Below are 16,005 nucleotides of genomic sequence, written 5' to 3' on the forward strand. Positions count from 1 at the left end.
TGCCTCCAGAACCCCCAAGTCCTTACCCTCTAGGTAAGTTGCTTCAGGGTCAGGGCGTGCTCCTGTCTTCCTCCTCCTTTTCCTCCTCCTCCTCGTTTTAAATAATTCTAGACTTACAGAAAAGTCACAAAAATAGTACACAGAGAAACTTCACCCAGCTTCCTCTTGTTAACATCGTACATAACCACAGTACAATTATGGAAACCGGGAAATTAGTCTTGATACAATGCTATTAACTAATCTTCTGCCCTACTCAAATTTCACAGCCTTTCCCATGGATGTCCTTTCTCTGTTCCAGGATTCGATCTGGCATTTAGTTGTCATGTCTCTTTAGTCTCCTCTCATCTGAGACAGTTCCACAATTTTTGTGTCTCTCATGATTTTGACACTTTTGAGGAGTATTAGTGATTTGTTTTGTACACTGTTCTCCAGTTTTGGATTGTCTGACATCCTCTCATGATTAAATTGAGGTTAGACATTATGGGCAAGAATACCATGGAAGCGATGCAGTGCCCTTCTCAGTGTATCATATCAGGAGGTGAGTGGGGTCAGTATGCATTGCTACAGAGAATGTTCATTCTGATCACTTGGTTAAAGTGACATCTGCCAATTTTTTCCACTCTAATGTAATTATCTTTCCCCATGCAATTGACAAGTATTTTGCAGGGAGATACTCTGAGGCAACAAATATCCTGTTTCTTATCACACTTTTACGCCCTCATTTTAAAATCCATCAATGATTCTTGGCTTAAATGGAAACTCCAAGTGCATCCTGTCTCCAAAACCCACTCACTTCCAAATTAAAGTCATGCTCTTATTGACCAAGTGGGGTCATCTCCTTGCCACAAGACATACCAATAATCAGGAGGCAAGGTGGTAGAAGAGAAAGGACTTTATTACAGCTTGCTAGCAGGAAGGAAGATGTCCAAATAATGTCCAAAAGAACTATCTTACAGAACAAAGACTACAGGACAGTTATATGTGGGGGTGGTCTCCAGGTGGGGGAGGAGGCTGGTCTCTGGGTCGGGGCAGACATCTGGTCCCAGTTCCTGATAGTCCTTTGTTTTACTGGATATGCTTCAGAGAATGGAGCAATGCCCTATACCATGATCTTTCAGTTGTCATTGATGATGGCTGTCAGCATAGGCTGGGGGTCATCACATTCCTAAGGAACTCAAAAGAACAAAGTTACCATCTTAAAGCAGCTGGGAGGGGCCACAAAATCTACAGAGCATGTCTGCGTTAGTTAATCAGAGGTCATTCAAAGTTACAATGTGGTTTCTTTTCTACAATATGGCTTCCCTTACGTCAACCTTGTGTTAAGCTGATATCAGTGCCTGAGTGTATCCAAGTGACAGAGTCTAGGCTGTAGGCCTGTGTCCTAGCTGCAAGGGAGGCTGGGAATTTGCATTTCTGATTTCTAGACTGGGATAATAACATGAGGATTTCTACAAATATAAAGAGGACTTTCCAAGGATAGTAGGCAGCCATGACTGTGACTAATGGCCCCTACAATCACCAAGATATTTTAAGGTGAGAAAAGCAAAATGCAGTAGAATATGTGTAGAATACTATCACCTGCATAAAAGGCAAAAATAGTTAGTGTACTTGCATAAACTATCTCTGGAAGATTCTAGAGGAAATTGTTAGTTTTCTCCAGGGAAAGTAACTTCATAATCAGGAGAAGAGGAAGAATTAATTATCAGTGTACCCTTTGATTGAGATGGATGCAAAGGAAGGAAAGAGAAAGAGAGAAGGAAGGGGAGGGGAGGGAGGGCAGCCTCACCTTTCTTGCTCCTCTCATTCTCAGTGGGGGGCCCCAGTGCAGCCTCCAGCAAGGCCTTCTTACTTTTCTTTGCTCTTCCTCACCCTTCATCTGGTGCCTGCAGATACATCAGGACACACCCTCTCCACCCTCACAAGGAGAAAAATTACAGAACTTGCCTGGGCATAGAAAGTGCTGGTTATCCATCCAGCTGGAGAGGACGGTGTAGCAGTAATAGGCACATTCTGCTTCTTTGCACTAAGCAGAACACGGTCTCCACAAACATGAACACAGCTCCTGAGTCCCAGAGAGTGTGTGAAAATGAAAATACATTTTAGGTGTCTGTTGTCGCTTCTTAGTTGCCAGACTTTTAGCATGTTTATAAGCTGAATATTTAAGAAAGAAATTTTCATTGGATAGCACCCCATTTGTTTTGTCAAATAAAACCATCAATCAAGACAAAACTCCTCCTCTTTTCTCCTTCCAGGAGCTTTTCCATTCTCTCTAAATTAAGTATATAGCATTTTTAAAACCTTGAGGGCTCATTTAGAGGAAGTGGGAATGTGCTAGAGGAAGAAAGTCCCTTGAGTTTAACAAGTTGAAGTGGCTGGAACTCTCAAAGGGCCTCTCCTCCTTTATTTCCGTTCAGGGAACACGGAACACGGCCACGCCTCTCATCCACCCCAGTCTACTCACATCCCATATGATAAGGCAGATGTGACTAACTCTCCTTTTGAGGGCACTAATTCTCAGGTGAGTTTTTTGGTATATGGGTACCTGATAATGGTTATTGTTTCCATATTTGCACTGTAAACATGGAAGATTTTGAGGTCAGGAGACATAGCGCCTCTTTATCCACCACCCTCTAACTCAAGCACAGTAGCTATCTGCTGACTAAAAGATGCCTTAAGACAGTTTCCTGGAGACTATAGGTTATTATAGACAACTATCAAGCTCTTACCCAGTGCTTCAAATTCCGTCTCAGGGGCCAGCCCCATGGCTGAGCAGCTAAGTTCGCGGGCTCTGCTTCAGCGGTCCAGGGTTTCACCAGTTCGGACCCTGGGTGCAGACATGGCACTGCTCATCAGGCCATGCTGAGGCACATCCCACATAGCACAACCAGAAGGACCTACAGCTAGAATATACAAGTATGTACTGGGGGGCTTTGGGGAGAAGAAAAAAAGATTGGCAACAGATGTTAGCTCAGGTGCCAATCTTTAAAAAAAAAATTCCATCTCAAAAATCACCTCCTTTCTGAAACCTTTTCTCATACTCCCCTCCACTCTGCTCACCTGGAAGAACTAGACACCCCTCTTCTTTATCCCCTAGCATCATTGTGAGGATCTGAAGATAAAGTCTGTGCCTAGTTAATCTGCATGTTTTCAGTATGTATTACAGTGTCTAGCTCATAGCAATAGTGGCTGAATGAACAACTAAGCTTCATTAATATACGTGGATTAATTAAATAATTGACTCATAGTGTTGATCCTGCTTGTCTTTTAAGAGGGAGATAGAATGAGTATTGCTTGTTTATATATGTATGAAATTTTGAAGTCCAGAATACACTTTTTTTTTTTTCTGAGAAAGATTCACCCTGAGCTAATATCTGTGCCAATCTTCCTCTATTTTGTATGTGGGTCACTGCCACAGCATGGCCACGGACAAGTGGCATAGGTCTGCACCCAGGAACCAAACCTGGGCCACCAAAACAGAGCACACCAAACTTAATCACTAGACCATTGGGCCAGCTACCAGAATACACTTTTTAATCCACTTCTAACCCAGGGCCTTAGGGGATTGGTGAGACCTGTGTCATGAGAATAATAACCAGGTAGGAAAAAAAAAGAAAAAAGGACACAACATGGATGAAACTCAAAAACATAACATTGAACAAAAGAAACCAGACACAAAATAGTATATATTGTCCGATTGCATTTACACGTGATACAAAGATCAGCAAAGCCCACCTCAAGAGTTAGGTCAGGAGAGTGGTGACTCTTGGTGGGCATGGTAGTCATTGGAAGGGGGCACTGCGGACTTCTGTGGACTGATATGTCCTGTTTCTTGATCTGGATGCTCATTACACAGGTGTGTTCAGTGTGTGAAACATTCATCAGCTGTGTATTCACGATGTGTGCTCTTGCCTATAAATATAAAGATATAACATTTCAATTAAAAGCTTAAAAAATAACCTGGGCCAAGCAGAAGGCGTGAAATTAGTTAAATTCTTTAGCACAATCCAGATATTTTCAACTAAAATGAGAAACCAATTGGGTGTAAATAAAGTCATTACTACTTCAAGATGACACACAGGATCTTGACAGTCTCTGTTCTCCTCAGCCATGAGCAAGGTCTCAGAAGGTGGGCTTTAGACATCTTCTGCCCAAGATAAGAGCATATTTGCTGGGCTGGTGTTGGGCATGTAGGCAAACGGGCCCAGATGACAGTTGGCTCCATTCCCACAGCTGACAAACTACCAAATCAGGAAATTCAGTTTCAAGTTTTCATTGTTTTAACTATAAAATCCCATATTTGCTGACCGTTGTCCAACTGACCTTTTAAAACTATACTTAAAATGCTTTCAAAACCATAATAATGGCTGATTGGCAATATTCAAGGAAAAACAAGGATTCCACTTCTAAATTTTATAACATTTTAAATTAATATTTAAGTTATGGCAAGCTTTATGTACTTGATGTAACTCAGAAGCCTGTATTGTACTGCGTTGTAATGGTGCGGTGTAACGGTGGCAGATGTTGCATCCCTCTACCCATTTTACGGATGAGGAAACTCTAATTTCCATGTCTGTTTTGTAACCATTGTATCCTCAGAACTCAGCCCCAAGCCTGGAGAATAAACACTCAACCAATGTGTGTCAAACGAACAAAGCAAGCTTGGAGAGGTGGAAATTGCCCCAGGTCACCCACCCTTCCGGCGCTCTTTGGAAGTAGATCCGACAGGAAGGTGAGCAGCGCGGCTGGGTGGTGAGTCTGCGGTGAGCCACCCCAGACTTCCGCATGGGGCGTGGCCTGGGGTTGCCCCAGGGTCTTCCATTGTTCGCGTTTCGGGCGCCTCTCCCTTCTCAGGGGTTTAACCTCACCCTCTTACTCAGAGATGCACCGCTTTTGTTTTTTCCAGCAGGCGCTCACAGGTCCTCGGGGCTCTTTAAAGGAGAGAGGTTGTTCTAGCCTGGAGCTTAGAGTCTCGGGCCGGGACGCACCCTGGGCTGTGTGTGAACCTGGAAGGCAGGGGTAGGAGGAGGACTTTAATCACCTGGGCCAGCCCCGGGCGGGCCTCGGGGAGCCGGGAAAACCGGAGGCGGCCTCGGCGGGGGCAGGATGAGAGATCGCAGGAGGGGCAGACGGGGCGAGCGTGCGTCCCAGGCTCTCCCAGCCCTCCCGCTGTGTGGCAGCCTTTGACCCCCCTTGGCCCTTAAAAAAGGCTGCGGAACGCGCCTCCTCTCGGGGGAGCGAGACCCAGCAGGCCCGGGCTGGACGTGCCCTCGCTTGCCCCGCCGCGCTGTCCTGGGCCCGGCCTGCGGGGACCGTGCACCGGCGCCCCGCGCGCAGCCCTCGCCCGCCGCAGCCTAGCCGACCGCCACCGCCACCGGGCGCCCCCGCCGCCAGCGCGCGCCACCAGCTCGGTCTGGGTGGTCCCTGCCCGAGGGTAGGGGCGCAGCCCCCCACGTGCCTGTCTGCGAGGCCGCACGCCACGGGCTCCGGGAACGGAGGTGGGTGCTAAGGGACTAGGGGGCAGGGGGCTGGGAGGGGCACCGCTGACTTCAGAGACCCCTGCCGCCTTCTTTCTTCAGCCCCTTGCGTTTAAATGGCTGTTGAATTGAAAATAATGCTCTCGGCGTGTGACCACCTTCTCTAGCCTTGCGCATCTGGCCGCGAAAAATAAATTCTCCGCCCAGCCGAGGGTGCTGCCTTGATGGGGGTATCCACCCACCATCTATCCAACCCCTTCACCCCCTGCGGGCTCCAGGACCTTGCAGGCCTTTGGACACATTCTCATCTTCCAGGGGGAAGCGTCGGGGGCTATTTCCCCCATCTTTCTGTCTGTCTCTCTCCCTCTTTCTTTCTTTCTTGGATTTTCTATAAAGAACAGGAGGCGGTAGCAGCTGGGCTTCACCCAGGGCAGGCAGGTCTGTCGGAGCGTTTTGCTTCTTGTTCTCGTTTCTAAGATGTGCTTTCCTGGTTAAAGTTTGCTGCTCTCTCAACAAGTAACAGCTTGCTGCGGAGAAATTCACTCCAAAATGAAGGCGCAGAAAGATAAGAGAGGAATGTGGGCAAACCAGTGTGTCATACTTTAGCCTGAATTTCGTTGTAAGGGGATCTGCATCTATTCCCTAAATGAGAAGTGTTTCGATGGCCCCTGTTAGGAAAAGACTTTATGTCTGATTGCTCATGAAACAAGCAGTAAAAAGTCACCTTAAAACAAAGGTATTTCCTTTATGTACAAAACATTTTTAAATAAGCCTCAAATCAGTATTTTAGAAATTGTACGGATCTTAAAGTCAGACAGTTCAATGCCAGGTTATGAATTTGACTATGAAGGAGACGTCTTTATTATCCCCTCACTGGGAAAGATTATGTTAGTAGAAATGCTTAGTGAAGGCAGCTGAGGGTTTCACCCTGTGGTTTTAAGAGTTTTGTTTCATATTGGCATTGCAACATTGTCAAGGAGGTGTCCCAGCGTGGTGTTTAAGATTTAGAAGTTAGAAACACTTGGATTTCCATCTAGGCTCAACTATCTAACTTGCTCTGTGACTTCCAACAAGTTGCCTAAGGTCTCTGAGCCTTTTGTCCTCATTTCTAAATGGGGTTGCTGAGAGAATGAAGGAGATAACACAAGAACAGTAATTAAATACAGAGTACATCACCCAGCACGTACTACATAATAAAAGGCCCTGAGGCTGAACATGACGGGGAGATGGGTGGTTAGCCCAATATGATCATGTGTGACACCGCCTATGCATGACATCTCCATGTATGCCTCTGCCTTGGGAGGGACAAGCCTTACATCACTGGGATCCTTCTGGTCATAAAGACATAAGGAGCTATTTCTGAACTCTTGAATTTGATTTGAACAAGTAAAATCTGTCCCAAGCCTGTTCAGATTTGCAGTGTTTACCTATTTTGTGTATTTTGAGGTTCTCGTACATTTACAAATGTAAACAGTTTCAAAAGAACACAAAACTAGTATGACACTGGTGGTTTAATTATTGCTTATTATTAAAAATAGTGTTTCTCAGATATCACCATAGTCTTTCCCTTAATGTTGATTTGAGTAGGTTGAAGGGAGGAACTGAGCCCTGGAGCCGATTTTTCACTTGGTCGTTTTACCCTCAAAACTGTGAGCCCCAGACCAGCATCGCATGGAGCTTGTTGTGAATGCAGTCTCTCATCCGCCCCAGAGACCTGCCTGCCGAATGGAATCTGCGTGTTGGGAAGATCCTCTGGGCATTCATGTGCACTTTCAGCTAGAGAAAACCTTTCTTAGGTGTTTGGGTGCTCTGATGTTTCTCAAAAATAGGCCTAATGAAAACATGGACTTCTCATAAGCTGTCTTTACCTACTAAGGTGAAAAAGATTTGTTATCACTTGAATGACTGATTTTTCTTTTAAATCTTAAAATAGCCAGGAGAGGTAATAGCCTTTGCTTTCTGTTTAAGAGAGATGGCATTTTAGGTTCTGCCAGTTTGGGATTCCAGTGTTCCTATTACCCCCTGAAACATTTCAGTTTTGATCCTTCTTAGCTTCTTTCATTCTGGTCCCTCCAATGAGAGGAACACTGTGGGTTGAAGTTCTCACCCCTGTCTGTACTTTGAAAAGTGGGCTTTGTATGTCTGTCACTCCTGTTTTAAATATTTTGCCCAAGGTTTGTCCCAAAACTTAATTGATGCACTTAATTATCACCTTTTATGTGATATAAAACAGTAACTCAAGTAAATCAAATACGTGACAGTAATTATTAGTGACCTATATCTTTATCTGCATTTAAGGTAAAACTACATATTATGTGACTGAAATAGAAACTATTTTGCTATATTTTTATTTTTTGACTTTTCTGACCAGAAGAGGTCATCAATATTTTAGAAGGAGTGTCATAATACATATGAATGTACATTGGAGGCAGAGAAAGATTTTAATGGCATCCTTTTTAAAATCAGCTTTATTGAGATATAATTTACATACAACAAAACACGTGGAACTGTGCATTTAAAATCTGTTTTATTGTATGCAAATTATACTTCAATAAAGTTGATTTTTAAAAAAGCTATCATCGAGGTTTGCCATGATTTGTTTCCTATTGCTGGAATAGTTCAGAGAAGATCAAGAAAAGTCAGTAGAGCGGGAAAATGAAGATGGGTGCGTTGGGCAGGCACAGAAAATAAATAACCATGTGGTCTGGGGGGCATGGAAAGATAAAGAACATAAATTTAGAAGGCTTGAGACCATTTCTATAAGACTTTTTGTCTTTAAAATTAAAATGCTGAATTTAATCTCGGACCCTGGGAACCCTGCACAGTTTTTTTAAGAGAACACTAAAATGAAAAAAAAAAACCCCGTTTTGCTCTGCAGGATCTCCTGGCAGGCTCCATTTTCCTTCTCATGTTCTGATCTATGTCTGCCCTTTTATGCTTCAGACACCCGCATTTGCCACGATGCTCTCGTCCAGTGACTTTGCGTCTGCTTCTTGGGAGCTCGTGGTCCGAGTTGACCATCCTAATGAAGAGGAGCAGAAAGACATCACATTGAGAGTGTCCGGAGATCTGCATGTCGGGGGAGTGATGCTCAAGTTGGTAGAACAGATCAGTAAGTTACTATCTCTTTATGGTTTCTCTATGTTGATAACCTTGTCTGTTGCATCACCACTAAATGGCTGATCTAGGTTGTCTGATGGTCTATTTTTCTGATGATCCATCTTGCGATGGCACAAAGAACAGGCCTTTTCCCCCAAGGAAGAAAATAAATAGGGAACCTGCAAGAGCCACAAACTGAACCCCTGACCACCCTTGTAAGAACTTGAGTCTTTGGTGACAAACAAAAGCTCCCCGTAGGTTTAAAGCCCTATTTCCACAAGGACAGGGCTCATTCCACTGTGACGTCTAGGGTGACTTTAGGTAGCATGGCAATGAACTGCTGCCTCAATGCTCTGTTAGTGCTGGATTGCTCAGTGGTAGCGGCAGCCTGGTGCTAGTGTGTCTTTAACACTCATCCATCGTTTGCTCCTCTCCCTATTTACACAAACAAAGTGTCCAGGGTCAGAGTCTTCACGACAAAAGTCAACAGATTGACCTAGAATTTAAGAAGGTTCTGTTTTCTTTCTAGTTATTTTTATCTCCTATCTAAGGCCATGGATGTTGGCTTTTCATTTACCAAGTGAGATACAGTTTCTTTTTAAAATAAGTCTTTGTTGAAGTATAATGTACATACAGAAAAGTGCACTTATCATAAGTATACAGTTCAATGAATTTTCACAGTCATGTAGAAATACGCCACCCAGATCAAGAAATAGAACATTTCCTGTTCCCCTGCCCAAGTCCTGCACCTGCCCCCTCCCAGTCACTGCCCCGACAAGGGTGACCATTATCCTGAATTCTAACACCATAGGAATAATTTTACTTGTTTTTGAACAATATGAAAGTGGAATTATACAGGATATATGCTTACACATCTGCTTTCTTTCACTCAACTTTATGTCTGTGTAATTTATCCATATTCTTGCATATAGTTTGGGTCCATTTATTCTCATTGCTGTATAATATTCCACTGTATGATGATGCCACATTTATCCATTTACCTTTTGATATGCATTTGGGTTGTTTCCATTTTCGGGTTCTAATGGACAAGGCTACTTTGGTACATGTCTTTTGGTGACGATATATAGGCGTTTTTGTTGGGTATATAGTTCAGAGAGGAATTGCTGAATACTAGGATTTTCTAAAATAATTATAGCAGTTTATACTTCTAGTAACAACATTGAGAGAAAGGTTTGCTAATTTAAAAAGAGAAAGAGAGAAACCTTTCTTTGTGGGGGGTGGGTGGAGATTGGCCTTGAGCTAAAATCTGTTGGCAGTTTTCCTCTTTTTACTTGAAGAAGATTGTTGCTGAGCTACCACCTGTGCCAATCTTCCACCACTTTGTTTGTGGGATGCCACCACAGCATGGCTTGGTGAGCAGTGTGTAGGTCCGCGCCCAGGATCTGAACCCACGAACCCTGGGCCCCCCCAAGCAGAGTGTGTGAACTTAACCACTACACCACCAGGCCAGCCCCAAGAAACCATTTTTTTAAAATAGAGGAAGATTGGCAACAGATGTTAGTTCAGTGCCAATCTTCCTCACCAAAAAAAAAAAAAATAGTGGTGGCTCTTAATTAGCAAAATAAAAGGTTGAATATTGACTCCCACATTGACGAAGGGACAAGATCCAACTCTGATGCCCACGCTGAAGGAGGGGAAAGATTCAGTGTTGACACTGACATTGAGAGAGAGAAAATCTTCACCTCTGATTTCAATGTAGACACTTTGGAAACTGGGATTATGGTGGTACTGATAAAGGAGGTGGACATTACCAAGAGGGAAATACCAGCTTTACAGAGCTTCAGTGTGGGCTTAGATTGGGAGCTGTTTATATTCCCATGGAATCCAGTGGTGTAAGGATGCATTTCTATTAGAGAGAGAATCTTGATTAAACAAAACCAACAGCTCTGGCCTTCCCAGGCACGGCCACGGCACTAAAGAATTTTAGGAAAGAACTTCAGCATTTCATCATCAACAAAATTTGTACGTTTCTGTTCCTTCCACAGTGTTTAAATGTAACAGTGGTAAGGTTCAGTGTCTGTTTTCTACCTGCCCCACCTTATGGACTTTGAAGAGAAGCCAAGAATTGTTGGGCCTTGAGTGGTAAAAGGACACGGGAAGCTGAACATCACTTGTTTGTTTCAGTTTTTATGCATAATGAAATTGACTCTAGAGCACGCACTCATTTTATTTCATTGTATTTTCCATTTTGCAGACATATCCCAAGACTGGTCAGACTTTGCCCTTTGGTGGGAACAGAAACGTTGCTGGCTTCTGAAAACGCACTGGACTCTGGACAAATACGGAGTCCAGGCAGATGCAAAGCTTCTCTTCACCCCTCAGCATAAAATGCTTCGCCTCCGCCTGCCGAATGTGAAGACGGTGAGATTGCGAGTCAGCTTCTCGGCTGTGGTTTTTAAGGCTGTGAGTGACATCTGCAGAGCCCTGAGTGAGTACCCCGGGGGCCCCCATGCCCTTTGGACCCTTAGCAAAAGAGGGCAGGAGAATTGTGTGTGCTTTCTGTCTACAAGAAGTTGCCTTCCTTATTAGGAAACACACTTTTCAAGCCCAGTTCTGGGGACTTTAGCCATTTAAATGGAGTTAAACCAAATGGAACATTATTGAAATAACTCAGACTCATTTCCTCAATGCTTAAAACTGTTTCAAAAGAGATTTGTAAGCAGAAGAGACAAACCCATTAAGATTTCCCCCTGCAAAATTCATTTCTCCAAGCCGGATGAAACTCATCGTTGTATCTAAGACAAACAAAAAGAGTTCCATTAAATCATTATCACCATAGAGCCAAGGTGTCTTTATTGTTTTTGAGATAATGGTGTTGCATTATCTTAATTGCTTCACTGACAGTTGGCTCCAGTAAATAGCTCTGTCCACAAAAATCATTTGTGGAGTTGATTTTAAGCAGAAAGGTATACTTATTTATGGATTGAAATCTAATTTTTAGGGGTTAGTGTCCCATGAGTTTAACAGTCATTAGGGACAGTACTGCCCAAACCATTTCTTTGTGGGACTTTCATAATGAGAGCAAACCCTGCATCATGAAGCTATTGTTATTTTATATTTTTGAAAGTGTGTAGATAGATTCTTCGGTTCCAAGGCTAAGGTCCGGGATTTGAATACAGTGTATACAATATATGAGTGAGTGCTGTATCTTCCCCATGAAACTATAAACGGCTCATTCCTCCTTCAACAAATATGAATGGATTAGGCAGGTATTGTGGTGAACGGTAGGGATATGTTAGCAAAAAAATAGCCAAAGATCTCTTCCCTCTTTGAGCTTAATTCTAGCATACAGAGACAAAATAAATAATAAATGTGAAAAATAAGATTAAAAGGAGATAGGTAGAGAAAAAAAGGAAAAGGTACGGTAATACATATAGGATTGGGGGTGCCAGTGTGGGGCACTGGAGGCTGGGATGGTCTTAAATAGGGTGAAGACAGAAACTGTTTCTTGACACATCTGTGTTCCTAACACATAGCATGATGCCCATCACACTAGCTGCTCAGTAACTGTTGAGTGAACAAATGAGTGAAGCCTTCCATTTAGAACATAAGCTCTGGTAGTGTCCCTGAGGTGTGGTGAGCAAATGGCAAGCACCAGGGCACCTTGTTTTCAGTAAGATTCTGATGAAGATTAGAAAACAAAGTAAATGATTAAATAAAGTCGTACATTCCACCCATCACAGTGGACTGGAAGCACACGTTGTCGCTGGAGCCAAGAACTTGAGGTTTTGAAATAAAGCAGTCATATGTTCTTCTCTTTCCCAGATTGTATCTTCATGGTAGTTTTAGAGCATAGCTTGGCATTCCTAATAATCATGTTTTATATCTGATCCATTGAACCTAAAGCAAATTTAGCAGTATGATGGTTTTTCCCTCGAAGAAAAGACACAGATCTTGGACGTAGAAGCTATAGGGGCTTTTTGTTTTGATTTGTTTCTAATGCTTCCACTGGAAATTTTGCTTCGTCTCCAGGTTTTGTGTGTAAATTATGCATTCAGAATGGTCACAGGTGCATGTTGCAACCTGACAATCAGGCACCCTTGGTTACTAGGGAGAGAATCAAGCTGAACTGCTCACCTCAGTCTCAGCACTAAGCAGTGTGTGAACCCAGAAGTGGGAGGACCTGCAGACTCAGTGCATTTGCCTCCAGGAGAGCTACCCAGAGACTCGGACTGACATCCGCATTCCTTGACTTTTACCTGGGATCATAGCAGCTCCGTGTGATGCATAGTTATCACTTCTGAATGGCAATGACAATTAGAGATGTGTTTGATTAATGGAGGAAAATGGGCATGATCTTCTTAGTTTGAGTTATTCAGAAGCAGACCCTGAGATTAGGATTCAAGTACAAATATTTATTTGGGAGGTGATGCAAGGAAACACGGGTTGGGGATGGGGAAGTGGGAGTGGGAAGAGAAGGCCACCAATAGGTGAGCGTCACCAATCATGTCACTGTGGGCAACTGGGGACCTCTGGGAGACAGTGTAGACATGCCTCAGAGCTATCCCATCCAAGGGGTGAGGGAGCTGGAGTGTTAATACACCATTCTCGCCAGTCATTGAGGGCTGCTCTTGGGTGCGTTAATGCTCCAAACTTGTATGGACTCTTGGCATCTGTATCTGAGCAGTGCAGACACTGGCATCCAGAGCAAGCCCTTGGGCAGAGAGATACGTGTCCTAGCCACCACTGGAAGTCAAGTCAGAGTGCACTGAAATGGTGAGGGCCAAGAAGAGATGGGTAGGGCACCAATGATGCCCACCACATAGATGTAATTAGCTCTTGGGTGTTGTGTAAGAGAAAGGTTCTCAGGATGTTGGTCCATAAAGAAAAAAGCCAGAGTCCTTGGTTGTTGTTTAAAAAACAAAAGAAAGGGAGGGAGGGAGGAGGAAAGAAGGTTGGAGGGAGAGAGTGAGAGAAGAATTGGTAGTAAACAGATGACACAAGAATAGCAAAATGCTGGTGGTGACTGAGCTGGGTGATGAGCACGTGAAGGGGACAATTATACTAGTCCCTTTGTGTTGAGTGTGTTTAAAATATTTTCACAGTAAATGAAAAAATAAACTAGAAATTTTACTAGACTGAATCTCCCTCCACTGTTTGACTCCCACACACACACCCATTTTGGGGCGTCTCTGTTCCCCTTCCGTTTCATCAAAAGGAATTCAGTTTGGGTCCATTTACTTCTCAGGAATTTCCTGAGAAATGGTTTCGGATGCCCACCATGACTGAGTCTTAGAAGGAGTTTTCTCTTTACTTTTTGATTTTCTTCTTTCTTTTTTATATATATTTATTTATTAGATATTAGAAGATCAGAAGAACTTTCCTTGTTAAAGCCTTCTAGTGACTATTTTAAAAAGAAGAAAAAAAAAGATAAAAATAATAAGGAGCCCATCATTGAAGATATTTTAAACCTGGAGTGTTCACCAACCATTTCAGGTTCACCAGGTAAGATTTGTGACAAGTGTAAAATGTTCACTCTTTTTTTTGTTTGTGCAGGAAGCTTCGCTCTGAGCTAACATCCATTGCCAATCTTCTTCTTTTTTTCCTTTTTTTCTTCATGTGAGCTGCCACCACAGCATGGCCGCTAACAGATGAGTGTTGTAGGTCCATGCCCGGGAACCAAACCTGGGCTGCTGAAGCGGAGCACATGGAACTTAACCACTAAGGCCACCGGGGCTGGCCCTAGTTCATTCTTAAATCCAAGAATTTCTTAAATTCTTAGATCCCAAGAACTCTCCTCCCCTCTGCTCTGCCTTTCCTCTTCCCCCCGCCCCCTCTCCCTCAAACAAAATTGCAGGATTCCTGTGATGAGAAAGGATGTCTAATTAATTTTAGAACTGACCATTTTTTTTAACAAGGTATGTGTTACAGCTCATTATTTTAATTGTATGTATTATGTTGCTGATGAATGCAAAACTTTAGTAGAACTGGCCTTGCCTTTAGGGGGAAAGGAGATTGTTTGGGTCACTCAAATATACTTGTCTTTTCCTGATGCTGTCTTCATGTGACTCTTTCCTGAATTCACTTTAAATTTTGCATTGGTCATGTAACAGGAGGGCAGGTAAAATTCTGGAAAAGCATCATCCTTTTCTTTTTACATAAAAATAAATCTCTAATGGCCGGCCCAATGGCGCAGCAGTTAAGTTCGAACGTTCCGCTTTGGCGGCCTGGGGTTCACCGGTTCAGATCCCGGGTGTGGACATGGCACCGCTTGGTGCGCCATGCTGTGGCAAGAGTCCCACATATAAAGTAGAGGAAGATGGGCATGGATGTTAGCTCAGGGCCAGTCTTCCTCAGCAAAAAAGGAGGATTGGCAGCAGATGTTAGCTCAGGGCGGATCTTGCTCAAAAAAAATAAAATAAAATAAATAAAAAATGAATAAATAAAAGCTCTAACTTGCTTGCAACATTGAGTATTTTCTTGCATAGTATATCCCAATGCAAAGGATAAGAGGGATTATTTACGCTTTCCTTATGCAAATTAGAGTCAGATGATTTATAAACCATCAATTAGCAGGGTTCTTAAAATTGACAAGTACTGCTATTTTTTAAGGGATCTGCCCCAAAATATAGTATGTACATGCATTCTGTGAGATCTCTGGTTCTCTATTCGTGCCAAAGCTCACTGCTGAAGTAGGAGAATTTTGAATTATTGAGAAAGAAATAGTCCCCAACATTTGTCTGGGTTGATTTTGGAAACTTTGACAGCCTATAAATGCCCAAGCTTTCATGAGCTAAATATTCAGGCAAGAGCTTTACCTGTGTATAACTTCTCTCCCCATCAATCATGTCTCATCTAATTATTTTAAATGGTACAGACATTTAAATTCAAAATCCATTTCAGTATAGGCAATATTAGTACTTATTTTTCCAAAGAATCTCATATCATAGTGCGTGCTCCCCTCTGCCCTGCAGTAAGTCCTGGCTTGTACAGTAAAACCATGACTCCCACGTATGACCCCGTCAACGGAACGCCCGCTTCGTCCACCATGACTTGGTTCAGTGACAGCCCTTTGACCGAACAAAACTGTAGCATCCTCGCCTTCAGCCAACCCCCCCAGTCACCAGAAGCGCTTGCTGATATGTACCAGCCTCGGTCTCTGGTTGATAAAGCCAAGCTTAACGCCGGGTAAGGATGTGGCTCCATTTTGCTTCTCTGTGAACCGATGTTGATATAGTAAGATGCTATAGAGATAGGGGAGAGGGTTTGTTTAGTTTTGAAGTTAGCACGCCTGGGAGTTATATACTGTGAGCAAAACTCAGTACTGATTTTAACAACAAAAGGGAAAAATGTGGCCTGTGGTCATTTCAGCACTTTTAAAGGGTGATAGCATTTATGTGTTCAGGTAACTCAGTGGTTTACCATGTGTAACTGCTAATTCTTTGCCCCTACAGGTGTGCAAAGTGTGTTT

At 43.2% G+C, this 16,005-nt stretch overlaps 1 protein-coding gene and 1 long non-coding RNA gene across 2 annotated transcripts in view; one reads left to right on the plus strand and one right to left on the minus strand.

Moving 5' to 3' along the window:
- Positions 1-877: 877 nt before the first annotated feature.
- Positions 878-6,031, minus strand: LOC139078029 (uncharacterized). The gene is made up of 5 exons (XR_011530728.1): positions 5,756-6,031; positions 4,693-5,003; positions 3,733-3,909; positions 1,787-2,062; positions 878-1,165 (listed from the first exon to the last, which is right to left on the minus strand). It is a non-coding gene; the product is annotated as an uncharacterized lncRNA (long non-coding RNA).
- Positions 4,773-16,005, plus strand: part of FERMT1 (FERM domain containing kindlin 1) — a 40,981-nt gene continuing 29,748 nt past the window's right edge. The window contains exons 1-5 of the mRNA XM_008537992.2: positions 4,773-5,495; positions 8,418-8,586; positions 10,789-11,022; positions 13,893-14,039; positions 15,509-15,722. Coding sequence (XP_008536214.1) covers positions 8,436-8,586; positions 10,789-11,022; positions 13,893-14,039; positions 15,509-15,722 — 746 coding nt within the window. The 5' untranslated portion in view covers positions 4,773-5,495; positions 8,418-8,435. The remainder of the gene's footprint in view (positions 5,496-8,417; positions 8,587-10,788; positions 11,023-13,892; positions 14,040-15,508; positions 15,723-16,005) is intronic.

Source organism: Equus przewalskii, chromosome 21, assembly GCF_037783145.1.
Source record: "Equus przewalskii isolate Varuska chromosome 21, EquPr2, whole genome shotgun sequence".
NCBI lineage: Eukaryota > Metazoa > Chordata > Mammalia > Perissodactyla > Equidae > Equus > Equus przewalskii.